Raw genomic sequence first — 16,597 nt, forward strand, 5'->3', positions numbered from 1 at the left:
GAAATATCTTATTTTTAAAGAATAGTGATTTTATAAATTGATGACCATCGTTGGATATTTTCACTGAAGTTTCGGGAATTCTATTAAATTAACTCTTGGCAATGAAGGGACACCAGGAGAGAATTTTGACTTTATCATTATATTGATAGGGAGTGGTGCAGGAGATGAGACTTTACAGTGAAGCGAATAGGAGCCAGTTTGTAGTAGAGGATGGGCATGGTGGTTGGAGCAAGGAGGTTGAGGAAATTCATATCTGATAACTGCTGTTTGCTCTGTAAAGAAGGATGCAAGTTTTTTTGTTTTTGTTTTTGCCGAGAGTAAATAAGCAGATACTAATGTAAGAATTGAGGACAGGTGAACTTTTAGAAAAGGTACTATGAGAAATAGGAAAAAAAGCCATTTGCTTAACAATTTTTACATTCATATACTTTTCCTATTTTTATATACTTTATTTCTCTTACTTAATTACCTGTTCCTTGAGAGGAAGGCCATAGTTTTCATCACGCAACATGTGTTTATGGGACCATTCGTGTCAGGTGTTGGGGCTGAACAGACTAAGGCTTCTTATCCTTAGAAAACTTGCACATCAGGAGAAATGGCCACTCAAACCATATTCCAACATAGCATCTTGTGTTCTGTAGTGATCTGTGAGAGGTGTTGTGTGAACATAGGACAGCACCTACCTAAGGAGATGGTGCTTGAGGCAAGAGAGGTGGGGAATTTGGTTGGAAAGCCAAAAATTTAAGCAAGATACAGAAGCATGAGAGGCATTGTGGTACATGTGGGGAACCCTGGACTTCAGTGTAGCTGGAAATACTGAGCAGTGGGGGAAGAACAGCTGGAGATGACCTGGAAGACTAAAGAGAGAGAAGCCCAGTGTTGAGGGACCTTACCTACCGAACAGTTTCAAGTTTATCCTGTTGGTAAAAGGGCAAGCCCATGAGGGATGTTTGGAGAGTGGCAGAAGCTCTGTGTTCTGTGAAGGTCCTCCTAGCTTTACTATGTTAGTGAATTTGAGCTGTGGAAAGTTAGCTGTGATACCACTGAGGAGGCTCCTGGAATAGTCAGGCAAAGATGATGAGGCTATAAACCAAGGAAGCTAGAATAGAGATTGTAGAGGACTTGGTGGAATTGAGAATTTTGGGGGGAGGTAGATGTAGCAGGACTTGGTGACTAATTGGATAACTGGGGTGAGGGAGATGAGCTAAGGGTGATGTTTCGGAAATCTGGCTTGGGACAACTGAGCGGATGATTGTTTTCTTGTATATGTTTTTATTCCCCACCCCTACTCCCAGGACCATGGGGCAGTACTGCTTTCTTAGGCTGCTGTAATAATCTTCTACTGATTTCTCTGCTTCTGCAGTTTCTCCCTCCATTCCATGCCCTACATGGTGGCCAGAGTATCTTTCAGAATATAAATAGATAAGGAAACTCCTCTGCTTAAATCTCATCGATGGCTTTCTGCGGAATTTAGAATAAAATTCAGAATCCTTTACATAACCTTTATGTCAGCCTGATCTACTTCTGGCCTGTCCAGTCTCATCTTGTGCCACCTTCCCTTTTGCTTACCAGTTGTTATCCACCCTGGCTATCGTCTTTCAGGTCCCAGAATGGATTTACCTCCTTTTAGTCTCAGAGTCTTCTCACACACACTGTTTCCTCTTCCTAGAATGTTTTCTTCCCCTCTTTTCATATGAGTAAATTTAATTCATCCTTTAGGTCTCAGATAAATGTCACTTCCTTAGAGAAGCCTTTCTTGTCCTTTCCCTTCACCCCTTCTGAATAGGTGTTTCCTTCTATTCTTCCTGTATTCTTTTCTTCCCAGTGTTTAGTCACAGTCTGTAAGTATATGTCTGGATGTACATTGTTTAATGTCTGTCTCTCCCACCACTATACAAGCTCCGTGAATTCACAGACCTTGACTCTTTTGCTCACCATGCAATAAATATATATGGAAAGAATACTGACTTTTAAGTGATTACTCTAGGCCGTTCTAGAATAAAAACAATCATATCAGTGGTATTTAAATCATCCATTTGAAGGAAGAGTAGGAACAGATAGTTATGGCTAGCCAAAAGTTTTCTGTTTGAAAATACTTTGAATTTTATCATTACCCTGATATTACTCTTCAAAAATCAGTGGGACAAAAACATCTTAATCCTATGATCCCTAGGCCTCATTTCTCATGAGAAGCAAACCAATAAAGCAGCTGAACTGACGTATTGTGGAAAATTATAACACTTTCCCTTTATTTAAGAAGGAGGTGATAAAAGAGAATAGCAAATTCTGGGAGAAGGCAGTAATTAGGAGGATAGTTTTATCTAAGCGGAATTCTCAATGAAGAATCTTTCGTATGTTGGAAGTCTGAGCAGTTTATGATGGTCAGTTTGAGAAACCTTTTTTTACGTATGTATTCTCACGGTATAATCCGGAGGGTCATGAGTTGCGTTTAAAGCAGCAGTTTCAAATGTGACTACAGAACATACAGCTTGATTTATTTTCTTGAGAATGAATTCCCCATTAGATTAAAATTTATTATAAGGGGCTGAAATAGTTTCAGCATCTTTTTTGGTTCTTTTTAATGCTGTATTTTTGATATATAGTTGTAAACATAAAGATTGACTTGAATAAGGTCACGTTTATATACTTTTTCTTTCTTGTTCTGGAGAGTAATTTGGAATTTTAGGTTGGACACTGAGACAGTGTTACACGTTAGAATCGCTGAGGTGAATATGGAGTTGTCTGTTTCTCCATCATTATTTAAAAATGAAATGGTGTGAAAAAATGTTAACATTCCCTGAGGAAAAGGCCAGCCTGGTCATGTTGGGACTGTGGGACTCTAGATGTTTACAGCAATCCAGGACTCACAAACAGCTATCAAAACGGTGCTCCTGGCAGATGCATGGTCTGCTGTGCTGTAAGCTATTTCAGTTCACATCAGGAAGTACTCTAAAGAAGGACTGCTATGCTCCAGCCAGCAGAGGGTAGTGTACACATAAAAGTAAACTACCAATTTGTAAGCCTTCCTTTGGTTTCTTTGGCAAGTGTGTTAAAATTCCTCGAGTGGTTTATGTTTAGAATTAGCAGTACTGATAGGACAGGAAATTGGCTGGGTGGGACAGTGGTTAAAGGAGTCCTGCCTAAAAGTTTAGATCTGAAATATGTGCTATCATAATGTTGCTGTTCAGTGAGGAATGTCCTCTGAATGTCAAACTCTATTTTGAATGACCCACTAATCCGCTATGTGGGAAATTAACTCTTTAGCCATTGTTTTGATGTAATTTCTACTAAAAAAAAAAAGAGAATCATAATGGGAAAAACATGAGTTTTGAAGTCTGATTTAGGCTACAATTCTGGCAATGCAACTTACCAGCTGTGTGATTTGTGGTAGATTATTTAAACTCTTTAGCCCCCTTGTGTCCCTATCTGTAAAATTTAGATGATACTCTTCTGCAAAAAGATATGGAAAATTAAATAATTATGTAATAACACATAGTTGGTAGGAAATATATCTTCCTTTCTTGAATCATAACTTGTATATTTCTTATAATGTTTACAATTGCTGATTGTCTTAAAAGGATAAATGATAGGGCTGAATGCTGTATATCTTCCTTATGTAGCCATTTATGGCTAGGACAAATTTACCTACGGAAACTCTTCTGATTATAAAAAATGATAATAGTATAGCCAATAGTCTTAATATTTTATTCATATCATCTTAATTACTACCAATGGTTAAGAAATTTGGAAAGTGTAGTCTTTTTATCACCATGGTATTCTCTCTTGCCATTTCCGAATTCTTGTGTGTTTTTATTTTTCCATCAAATAGGTTTTGCTTACTAAACATTGGGTTTTATGATACGTAGGTTTCATAAAACCCATGTTTTATGGGTTTTATGTTTGCTTACTAAACATCGGGTTTTATGATACGTAGGTGATATCACAATGGATAGTGGTAAACAGATTTAGAAACGTTAGCGAAACCAAAAGTCAAACACTGGGACGAGCTTGAGTTAATGGGGGAGATCAAAGATTGTATTTGCTGAGGATACTCTTCTCCTTTTAAGTAAGCACTTTGGCCTTTGAGATACTGTGCTGAAAAAAAAAAAAAAAAACTTGCAGATATTCCTGGTTGAGATGTGCAGGGAATGTGAATAGAGAAGAGTCATGAAAAGGTGATGAAAAATATGTAGAGTTGAATATCATTATCTCAGATGTAAGCCCTGGCAAACTAAACCAAAGATAGGATGAAAGAGAGGTAGAGAGAAAAGAGAAAACAAAAAATGAGTTTGCCATTTTTTTTTAGCATTAAGGTAATGTAAGTTCTGAATGCTGCATAGAGTATAGTATATTTCATATGGTCTGGGTGTATTTTAAATGTGTATTGTTCATAGATATGTGGTGTTTATATGTATGATTATATGTGATATGTGTTGGACCATAGACATACTGAGTGTTTCGTGAGAAACATTTTATGAACTATGGTCTTTCCACTTAAGTGAAAATAGTAGCCAAAGTCCTTGGAATGTCTTACTCGAAGCAGGACTTGTGCTGCTAGATAATAGACTGGCGCCTGCCAGATCTCTGGCTGCATAAGGGATTTGGAGCTTTTGGGTTTTCCAGAGTGTCTGTTATAAATGATAGATGTTGTGTTTTGCAATCAGGAGTCATTTGGTCTTCTAGAAAGGGGACATTTTAGCACAGAACCCAAACATACACTTCACACTGATTCTGCTCTACTACCTGGGAAATAAGAAAATAGGATTTTCCCCCCAGGAGTTGCATTTCTAAGGTTAATGATCTTTCCCAACTTCTCCGGTAGCATGTATGTCTTTGCCATCGTGTCCCCATAGCACTGAATAGAACACATGGTCGGTTAAGGGCTTATTTTGCCTTTATTCTGAGAGGTCTAAACTATTACAGAAAAGAATGTCTTAAGTAGTGAATGTTTTCTCAATAGTCGTTAGCATACATTTTAATCATTACTTTTGGATTTTTCAGGCTTCTGCTGTTCATTCCCAGTCTCTGACTCTAATCTTTGTATTCTCTGATTTTATTACCAGTAGCCCTATTTCTGTCCCTCTGGTCAAAGATAAACTATTTTATTAATCCCTTCCTTTGGTCCATGGAGGAAGCCCATCTTCCATTGTGCTTTGGGCTTTGTCTTCTGCCTCCCTCTTGTGAGCTGCATAACCACAGCTTAGGTCAGCTAGGCACGCTAGTAATTGGACCTGGGTCAGTTTGCTGGAATCACGTTTCTGTCCTACCTTAGCCTCCTTACTACTACAGTTCTAGAATATTCCATGAAGTAATCCACAGGCAGTTTGAGGGGGAGGTGATCTTGCATGGCCTAGAGGGTCCATGAGGAGAGTAGTGGACATGAGGGCAGAGCTAGAATACCTGACTGCATTCTGATTCCCCTTGTACGAGGAAAGTGAGATGTCATTCTGCAAAGTGATAGGTAATTGAATGTAAGCCCCAAATATCAAGGGAAAGCCTGAGAATTATGGACAATTTGAACTTACTTAGATTTTAGCCAAGCGGTTGGCATATTAAATTTGCATTTTAATAAATTAGGTTTGGTCTCAGTATGGAGAATACACTAGAGAAGGAACCACTGGAGGCAGGGCAGCTGGCCATTTACAGAAAAGAGGTGGGGATGAGGGAGGCCTAGATTACATGTTGGAGTTATGAGTGGAGAGAAGTGGATTTGAGATGTTTAGGATATACGAGCTAAGATTTTAGGACTGACCAAATCTGAGAAGAGGGATTTGACCCGGGTTTCTGATTTTGATGACTGGATGGGGAACGATGCCAAGAATTGTGAGGATCAACATAGTAGCTGAAAAGATGACAGCATCTGGACATAGCTTTAAAATAAAAACCGAAGAAAAACATTCTGCCAGGATTGAGCTAACACAGCTCAGGAAGTGGTCAAGTTTTTAGTGATCTTACTGACATAAGGACAGAATTTCGAATACCTGGAGGAGTAGTTGATGGACTTCAGTCAGACTTTTGATTAAAGTTGAAGTAGTTGATGTTAAATGGTGGAACATTGTTCTGTGTTGCCGTTATCCTGGCACAGATATGTCTGATATGTGGACCAGACTTGAGTCCACCTGTGGAGTCACCTGTTCTTTCATGGTTTTGTTATCCTTCAGCTTCCCTGTGGCTCTTATACCTCCTCTTGATATGAAAAGTCTGTGCCATTGAAATATATCCTTAGTTAATAGGCCTTCATTAGTAAGACCTCTCATCCAGTTCTACTTCTTTCTAGGTGGGCAGCTCAGCTGTCATGGCCTTAGTCCATCACCTATATTCTCAGAGCTCCTCCTGCTTCTTGAGTTGGGGAAAAAGATAGCTCTTTTGGAGAATACCTCATTATGTTGTAATTAAGGGTGCAGTCTTTAGAGTCAAACAGATCTGTGTTCAAAGCCTAGCTCTGCCACTTACCAGGTGTATTATCTTGGGCCTGTACTCTTAAATAATTCCTCATCTGTAAAGTGGTACAAATCGTTTACTTATTTCTTAGAGCTGACAAGTTTTGTTAGGTAGTACATATAAAGCATTTAGTATTGTTTTTGGTCCATACAAAATACCCAGCAAATGTTACCTTTCATTTGGTATCTTTAGTTGTATACCTACACGTTGACTCTCTAAAATTTATCTTTTTGGGGATTGTATGTAGCCTGAAGTTATTAATAGTAACCTTTAACATGTTTTCATGTGTTTGCAGGAATTTGGAACTGTAATATACTTGGGTGCCATAAAATTTCAGTAGCTACCTATTTCTCTTTGATGAATCAGGAAATCTGGGCATGTTTAATTTTTAATAATCTGGGTTTTTGGTGTGATTTTAAAAATATATATGGCAAAAATAGTTTCTGAATAAACAAATGTGCCAACATTATTTTGGCTAAACCTGGATTTTTATTAATGCTAGGTATGATGGAAAAATGAAGGTACTCATTTTATACAGGCAAAAATATTTTTGCAAAAATGAAAAAATATTTTGAGGATTGTTATATTCCAGATATATTTTTATATTTTTAGCTACCATTTTGATACTGAAATCTGGATAAAAAATTAGTCTTCATGTTTTCCATTTAAATCTCCATACCTGTCCTAAAAAATCACATTAATCCAGGTGTAATTGAATATGAATTTATAGAAGCACATGGGAAATGAGATTTTATGTCTAATTAGATATTTTTCACAGTTGGATGAGAAGCCAGTGTTTCAGTGTTTCCTGCCAGGAACCTTAATTTTCTAAGCCAAAATATGTTTGACATTAACCCAGGTTGCCATTACCATTAGATGTCAGTCTGAGCAGTAGTCCAAGTAAGGACTTCCACAGTCTACAAGTGTGGAAATCTCTTGTTTAGCCTGTATCTTCATCTACTATGTTCACTTAAAGTTTCCACGAATTGTTTATTTCATTAACTGAATATAGAAATACCCCCAGACAATTTTGTGTGTCTGTATGACCTCACACAAATGCATTATTTTGTTGGTTCACACCTTTTTCTTGAGTAGAAGCTTCCTTGTTTAGTACTTTTTATCCATAGACACAAATGACTTCAGTATGTGCTGAACTGGGAATCAGAAGAAAGTTATAGCCTTGACTCTGTTACCTGGAACCACTCTCTTTGCCCTGAGGCAAAAAAAAAAAAAAAAAAAAAGAAAGAAATTTGTCCTCTGTACAGAGGACTTTTGTGAGGCTTTAATGAGGTAAATGAAAACACTTTGGATATCCAAGCATGATAAGGATGTAAAGTGGTGGTATATTTCTAATTCAAGTAGTGAAGGAAGATAAATATGCACTAGAGAGTGAGATTTTGCTTAAGATTTTGCTTAAGGTAAACAACTGCTTTGGCATAAGCTAACTAAAGAAATAATTTTTACATTTTGTGTTTTCCAACCAGAATCGGGACCAGTATTCACATCTGCTAAGTGATCATTTTCTGCCATACCAAGGTCATAATTCCTTCCGTGAGAAATATTTCAGTGGGGTTACAAAAAGAATTGCCAAGGAAGAAAAATCCACCCAGGAATGAAAATTAAGATTTTGACAATGAAGAAAGAATGAGAATTTGATTTAAAAAGACATCTGGATGTGAACTTTCATATATGATCCAGAAAATAGGTACGGTTTTAAAATATTTTATATAGAAAAGCTACAAAGTAAATTGAGCAATGCTTTTAAAGTTATCTTTGTTTTATAGACTTTTTTGTTGTATGTATTACAGTCTTTATAATCTTATTTAATGTATATTTGTACTTTCAAGTACTGATGGAGATAGACTCAAAACAGTTATTTTTTTACAATTAATCTACAAAGGGAATTAATATTGTTGACTTTTAAAACATCTGCTGGATATATTATAAGCAATTAATAGTATTTAAAAATTTATTCATTTGGTAGATATGTTTATTTGGTTTTTGATTGTCATCGATTTACATTGCCACTAATAAACCATATTGAGAATTTCTAAAATTGTGTCATATCTAGTTGTCTTCAGGGGGGATGTGATGAGGGAAATAAATTTTTATTTAGAAATTCCAGACAAGGTAGTAATAACAATGCTAATAGTGATGATAAGAAAGGCTAAGACCGGACAACCTAGAAAGATTCCAAACTCCTTAAGGCCTGTCTACATTTGAAGCTCTTTTGTACCTTGGATTTGCTCCTGCATTCCTAACCGTTGACTGTTGGTCAAGTTAACTACCCACAATTTTTGGTTTAGAAAGTAACTGATAGTTAAAAGCAGTAACAACAACACAAATGCTTGATGGTTCCCTAATGGTATTAAGCCTAATCAGTGCCCTTTGAAATAGAAGCTATATTTTTCTTGAAGGAGAAACTTTGCTGAGTCCACATTGTGTCCATCATGAAAATATCTTGCTTGAAAACCACTATACCCATTAATTCAGGATGCTAATAGCTTTCTTGCCTTTGGTGGTCAAATGTACCTCAGCAGGGTGGCAGTAAACGGATCCTCTCTCTCTAACCAGAGCCTATATTATTTATTATTATCATTATTTTAGTGTTACTGCTGACTTTTATGGACTCAGAGTATTAATGTGCACAGCTTAGGACCTCTAAAAGTCTAGTGCTGCCCAAGCAAAGAGACATCAGGCTATCTGCTTTGGTCTCTCTCCTTTTCTTTTCTTGTAGTTCAGGATTTCAGCAGCAGATCTCAAACATTTCACTGATTATTTTGTTTGGGTTTCTGGATATGATTTGTGGTACACTGGGGGGAAATCTAAAAGTATTCAAGGATGATTTATTTTCAGTTTTTCTGTTATAAACCATCTTATTTAAAATGTTTCGAGGTTATATGGGAGGTGAGTTTGAAACTTTGTCACTGACTCAATTTGGAATATGAGATTTTAGCTTAGCCCCTTTTTTGGGTGGTCACAACAATTAGTTCAAATAGTTCTGGAAAGTTGGAATATTAATTGTAGTCACATTATCCTTAAAAATTATCCAACACTTAAAAAAATTTGAAATTATTTGTTATTACTACTAATTGAGGTCTTCTAAACTATAATTCTTATTATGAAGCTTATTTTCGTATTAATCAGGAAGTTCAGTTTCCCATTCCTGAAATGTCACTAGGCTCACAGTATAATTTGTTTAGTTGGTACTCATAAATAAAAAAGAAACCTGATTACTTCCAAGCTATTTTGGTTTTAGAGCATAGGTCTCAAGCCCTCTTATTTTAACGAGAGAGTTTTATTTTTTGGCATTAGGATCTTATTACTTTTGGTGTAAGTTACAGCAGATCATTTCCAGGATTGCTCTGGTTTTCTATGTTACCACTGTATTCCTCATGTGCTTACAGCAACAATATCACCTAGCAAATTGCCTGCATTTCAGAAAGTCCTGTAGTTTGGATTTACAGTATAATCTGTGAAGGAATTCTAGGTGGTCTGTGGACTGGCCTATTTTAATGTTTATAATATGACAAAATGTGTAATTTTGTTTCTGGCATATATTAAATATCCATAAACTCCAGATGGTTACCTTGGTGGTGTTCATCAGAGGTGCCTCCTTCCCGTCTATTCTGGTGAGTACTTTTTGCTCTGATAGCTGGGAGGGAATAGTGGAGTAGGTGGTCTTTGTGTTTAGCCAAAGTGGCCAGCAGATTTTGAAAAGTTTAAAATCTGCTACAATTTTCTCAGCCACTTCCTGCCCAGGGTGACCCAGTTTTGGGCTAGCTTGCCACTGACTTCCTTATGACTAACTCTTTAAATACAAGGATTGAGCAGTAAAACATTTTCAAACTGTTTAAGCTCTGGGAGGTAAGTCAGTATTGCCACTATTTCCTTGTTGAGAAAACTCACTCAAATATTGAGATTCCCTACATATTTAAGAAGGATGGCAATTATAAGTAAAAACAAAACAAAAAACAACAACAACCTTATTTCAAGTTTTGTAGGGGAAAGTAGAGTATGTGTTAACATCACAGGAGGCATTGTAGTGGGTGTGTTTATTTTATTGCGTTAAAATTGTGCTTTAAAAGTTTGAGACATGGAAATAGTTTTTGAGGTAGTATGTTTTATACTCGTAAATTAAAGAAGCAGGGATTTGACTTTTTTTCAACACCAGGAAATTAGACGTTGAGATTGTGTTATATAGATGCCAATATAAGCAACTCTGGCTCTTGAATAAAAGTTCTTAGTCGTTTGGTGTTAGAAGAACTGCTGACATCTTATGCTGGAAATATTATCAAATATTGCTTATCCAAAGAGATATGGAATAAAACATAATGTTTCTCTGTTGAAAACTGAAGGTGACTTTTTTGGGAAATGATCTTATTTTCCATCCCATTGTAATAAATCTCCCTTGAAAAAGCACAGTGGAACTAGGCTCATGTTAATAGTTCTAATAGGAAAAAAATTCTTTGTAGATAAAGCAAGGCATAAATAAACTCATTAATGCATTGCAGTGGTGGAAATGGAGGTGAGTGTTGCCAAGGCAATTGATGACCTTATTGTTGACCTGCTTGACCAAAAGATAATAAATTATTCCAAAATAAGAACCTTGGCTCTTTTTGCTGGGTTATGGTTCTGTTCCATTATAAAGTTATTTAGAAAACTAAACACTTGCAAGAATCTTTGTTCTTAGAAGGACTGTATTCATAGAATAAGTGAAATCTACTTTGATTTCCAACTTACCCACTCCCATTTTTCTCAGATATTTATCAAGTAATGTGGTTTGTAATCCAAACAAAAAAAAGTGCCTTAATCCAGAACGTACACATGGAGACAATAACAGCAGACTGATGGTGTTTGTACTTTACTAAAACATTGAGATCTTCTCTAAAACAGAGTGGTTTGAGAACATAGTGTCTAGAGTGTAAAGAATTATAATGGAATGGTAAACATACTGTGATTCTATCTGGTCATAGAATCATAGAGACCAGCACATTCCTGTCTATCCTTTGGGGTGAAAAACTAGGGAACCTGACCCCTTTCCCTTAAAAGAGATCTGCCTTACGATGTTCATATGTTTCACTGTGTGGGATAAGCAAGTTGACATTTAGACATAACTGAGGCCAACCTGGAATTTGGCTCTTAGCCCTTCCTTTATAAGCCCTTGTAGACAGTGCTCTTTGGGGGATGGAGGTTTAACTGTAATGACAGTCTTTTAAGCCTGGGTCATGGAACAAAATAGGGCTTGATAGATGAATGTTAAGATAAATCAGCTTCCCTTATGTAACTGCTAGCCCTATTTCTTGTGATATTAAGATGTGCTTAGTATATTTTTGTTTTAAAATTTGAAAGTTCTTACTAAGATAATCATGTTGCAGTCATGCCAGACTGAATTGCCTAAAAAGGAACCTGTTTTGACCTCTATGACTTTAAAAATCTCTCCTTTAATCAAGCTTCCCTGGCTCTCTCCTGAGGATTTATCAGAAGAACTCTATTTTGGCTAGCATGCAGCAGTGAAGATTAGCTGGGCTTATGTGTGAAGTTAGTCAAATTAAAAGGAAAAAGGCTGAGGAGAAAATTAAAATTGAAAATGTAAATGGTACTTATGATATTGGAGTTGTGCTTTGATGGACTGCCAAAGTAATGTGTTGTAAGTTGGTGAAGTGGGTCAATATGGGCTGAGTTGTTATTGGTGAGTTTTAAAAATCTTTAAGAGTCCTTTAACATTTGTGTATAAATCTTGGAGTATCTCACCACAAGTTGGAGTGACTTCTGCACAAAGAGCAAAATTGCCTTTGCATTTTTCCATTTTTCTACATACCAATTGAGAAGCAATTCTCCATAGATCTCTTGCATTTCTATATGTCTTTCTAAGAAAGGCACAGACTTCTTGTGTCCTGTACTGTGTTTTTGAGGATATTTGTATAGTGAACAATCTTGGAAGATATAGAGTCTTTCTCTCCCCTGTCTCCCCCTCGCTTTTAACTTCTGGAGCAGAGGTTTAAGTTTGTGTACAACCTTGGAAGATAGTGTCTTCCCTTCAGAGTAAAGGCATGCTTACTGCCCATTATAAAAGATTGGGTTCCCTAAGCTTAATATTTCTTCTTTGTAATACAGCCTACTGTAAGGCACCCATCTGGGCCTAATCTGGTCATTCTTCTGAGACTTGGGTATAAGGAAGAACTGATTGTTAAAATGCTGATTATCAGGCCAGGCACAGTGGCTCATGCCTGTAATCCCAGCACTTTGGGAGGCCGAGGCAGGTGGATCACCTGAGGTCAGGAGTTTGAGATCAGCCTGTCCAACATGGTGAAACCCCATCTCTACTAAAAATACAAAAATTACCCAGGCATGGTATGGTGCATGCCTGTAATCCCAGCTACTCTGGAGGCTGAGACATGAGAATTGCTTGAACCCGGGAGGTGGAGATTGCAGTGAGCTGAGATTACACCACTGCACTCCAGCCTGGGTGACAGAGCGAGACTCCATCTCAAAAAAAAAAAAAAAAAAAAAATTGCGGATTATCATGCCCTGCTTATTGTACCATAAGTAATAAAGTTCTTTGTATGTGACCTAGGAGTATGTCTTTTACCGGTTTCAATGAATATGTCAGGTGCTTGCAATAGAGCAAAATCTCAGATCCTTCACAGTTCTTGATGGTTTTTGGTCATGAGGATGGGATGCTGACAGACACATAGCTTTCTGGAAGAGGAGGAGGGCTTTGGGGCTCATTAACAGGATTCATAGGAAGTCCTTAGTAATTGTTAGCAAGCATATTGACCAAATTTCATGATCAACCTGATGATACATGGTCCTCAACTTCATTGCCTGTTAATGAGGAGCAAATGGGGCAGTGGTTGCAGGCCAAGTATCAGAAAGTAGGTCCAGTGATAGTTACCCAAATGGTCCCTTGTTTTTTGCTAACCCTTTTCTGGGCGTTTGGAGAGGTGTTTCCTCACCAGTTTGCCAATTAGCTTCAAGTCCACCCCACTATAACAATTAGTACTAAGATATATCCTGAGTGGGCTGAAGGGTGTACCTTCTTAGACAATAGGTGAATCATTAGAACTTTGGCTGTTTTGCTTGGGACATATGGTGGCAGGGCACATCATGGTTGTTAAGGAACAAGGGCAACAAGTGGTCTATTTTATGGCTCAGCTCCTCCTGGCAGTCTGTCATGCCAGACTTAATATCCATTCAGAGAAAATAATAAAGGATTTTTTTTTTCCAGTGGGTCTTGGTTGCTTTCAGAGAGCATTGGCATCTCAGGGATATATTCCTGAGACAAACTCCTGTGGGAAGGGATAGAAGAGGCATTAACTAGTATTTGATCTTTTACTGTCCTGAATTGAGTTTACCGTTCTGATGAAGGCGACCTACTGAAGAATGAGAAACTGACCCAGAGAATTCTAGATAAATTCTTGCAGTTGGCCCCCCAACCTTGGAAAACTGCTCTACCTTTTATGTTAAAACTGGGCCAGAACTTAAGAGATATTTCTTGGTACTGGTGAAGATGCTGTCAATTAAGATGAACTCCTAAAAAAAAAGAAAAATGTCAATGTAAGTCAAGCTAGAGTCAGGCAAAGGACACAAACCCAGTGGCTTCAGTCTGAAGACCATGTGTCCATGGTTGCTGAGTCAAAGGGTCCCCAATGCCAAAACATTGTCAGATTTTGCTTTGTTTTGGAGACCAAAATCATTGGAATTTCATTTATTTGAGCCCCAAGCAGCTGCTATACTACTCAATACTAAAAGTAGATGTAAAGCCTTGCATACTGGCATGGAGCCTCCCACGGCTTTAAGGAGAAAAATGATTAGGGATGGGGCCCAGGACTCCTTATCTCAAAGGAGGACCAACCACCACATGTACCCATCTGAATATGCTGGGGGACTTTCTAGGAGAAAGGGGCACAAACTTGTATGGCTGTGTTGAATACAGGTGCCCAGTTCACCATCTTACACAGTCCTGTGGGGGAAGGGTCCGCTCGATTTCAACTGATAGGGTTTGGGCAAGGTTCATAATAGGAAAGGAAAGTTAACATGACCTTGTGGGTATGACCTGTTGAACCAATTCAATGGACTGTTGTTCTTTTTGTATCTGAATATATAGCAGAAAATGACATGTTATATACTTGAACTTTTCTGCCCTATAAGTGCTAGAGCCCAACCAGAAAGAGTCCCATTTAGATAGGTACTAGTATCTTTGAGGCCACACAAACCTAATGATACCTTTGAGCTACAGAATATCCTGTAACTGATTACTTTGCTGATTGGAGACCCTGGTAAAAGGAGATACTCTTCATCCAGAGGTGCCCTTGGAGTTTTGGATGCCTGGACCCCTTGACATGGCTGGCCAGATACGCGCCTTCTGAAAAACAACTAAATATTAGCTACTACTGATACAGACAGGAGGCAGGGAAATACTGGGTAGAAGAGGGCAGCGCCCTGACAAAGGCCTCACCCTCAAGCCTGGAAACCCACGGCCCTAATTGGGAACAGGCATTCCTGTTTTTGTGCCCAAATGTTGCCTTTTGGCCTGCCATGCCCCCTTATCCTGTACCCATATAAACCCTAAACCCCAGGCTCCACAAGCAGAAGAGTGGCAGGGAAGGAGAGAAGAGAAGGAGCATCTGAATGTCAAGAGGAGTTTGGCTGGAGATGGTTGGAGAGGAGATTGGTTGCAGGACAGCTGAACTCCAGGGGAAGATCATCTTCCCACTCCATCCCCTTTACAGCTCCCCATCCATCCCGCTGAAAGCCACTTCCACCACTCCATTAAAGCCTCATATTCACCATCCTTCAAGTTTGTGTGTGACCTGATTCTTCCTGCATGCTGGACAAGGACCCGGGTATCAAGAGGGCAGGGTGTAAAAGGCTGTCACCCTGACTCGCCAGTGAGCTAGTTTTAACACTTAGCTGTTCACAGACGGCAACTGCTAAAAGACCATTAATTGTAACACACTCCTAGATGCTACTGTGGGGCTGGAGCCCAAAAGCGCTCGCCCCAGGTCCTGCATCTACCTGTCTGTGTGCTTCCCTTCCCCTAAGGGGTTTGAGCCACACCCCTGTCACAAGTTCATCGAAGGAGTCGGGCAACTCTCCTGTTTCACTACTGGGCTTCTGTCAAAACTGAACACTTAAGCCATCTAGCCTGCTGTTCCCTTTTTGGAGTAGATCAAACAGACCTCATGACTACTAAAATGGAAAGGGCCCAACTAGCCTTGCTTGTCATATAAAATCATTATATGTAATAATCATTAATGCAACAGACCTAGCCTCAATGACATCTTGGATTTACATGAAAAAGTGGCAGCTAATCCTTTGGGGGAAAACTTTATCGTCCATTCTGTTGCTTGAAACAAAGCCCCTGGCTCAGCACCCTCGTTTCATAAAGGTTACATATAGGGGCTTTAAAAATACATTTAGGTGGCATTTAGGAGATTCCTCAAATTGCCTGTTGCTTCTTTCACTGATAGATTGGCTAAGCTGAAAACCAGTGCCATTTCAATGGACTGCAATGGCTGTTCAACCTCAGTGCCAGGTAAGCAGAACTGAAAATGGATGTAGTTGATCTGGTCATTAAGTAGAATTCAAGGCCATTCTCAAAGCTCTGACCAATACCCTCCTTGAGGAGCCTTGTTATGTTTTTACTGACTGTTAGGTTGTTGCTAAAGATCTATGGTTTGATCTGCCACTTGGAAAACTAGAGATTTGCAGATTGAAGACATCCTTCCTTAGGGGCTTCAAACAGTGGAAACAAATTGCGGCGGCTGATAGAACTGTTGGGGTCACTCATATTGACATCCATTTTAAAGTCTCATTCTCTGATGAGACCAGCTAGAATCACTCGGTTAGCTAGCACCACCCAGATTGCCATCATTGCTGCCTGGATCCATTATTGTACTGGACATGGCAACACATTTGCTGTTATAGACAGGGCACAAGTAAAGTACTTGATGTTTCTGATGCAAAGGCTACCATTTGGTGCTAGACTTGTGACTCCTGCCAAAAGTTGACCTTGTTGCCTCTTGGTAAGGACGAACACACTGCATGGGGTGTTGTCTCCACTACTCCTGGCAGATTGATTAATTCAGACCTTCCTCCACCCCTCTTTAGAGCTATTGGTTGTTCATTAATGCTATTGACACTTTCTCAG

At 38.5% G+C, this 16,597-nt stretch overlaps 1 protein-coding gene across 8 annotated transcripts in view; it reads left to right on the plus strand.

The window, feature by feature from the left end:
* TRMT11 (tRNA methyltransferase 11 homolog) overlaps positions 1-16,597 on the plus strand; it is a 117,812-nt gene that overhangs the window by 43,986 nt on the left and 57,229 nt on the right. For 4 of the 8 annotated variants that reach the window (XM_054491375.2, XM_063666559.1, XM_063666560.1 and 1 more), the window contains one exon: positions 7,926-8,497. In XM_054491375.2, coding sequence (XP_054347350.1) covers positions 7,926-8,057 — 132 coding nt within the window. In that variant the 3' untranslated portion in view covers positions 8,058-8,497. Of the gene's footprint in view, positions 1-7,925; positions 8,498-10,022; positions 15,987-16,597 lie in introns of those variants that run through there. The other 4 variants (XR_010126775.1, XR_010126777.1, XR_010126776.1 and 1 more) reach the window with 3 other exon arrangements.

This window comes from Pongo pygmaeus, chromosome 5 (genome assembly GCF_028885625.2).
Source record: "Pongo pygmaeus isolate AG05252 chromosome 5, NHGRI_mPonPyg2-v2.0_pri, whole genome shotgun sequence".
NCBI lineage: Eukaryota > Metazoa > Chordata > Mammalia > Primates > Hominidae > Pongo > Pongo pygmaeus.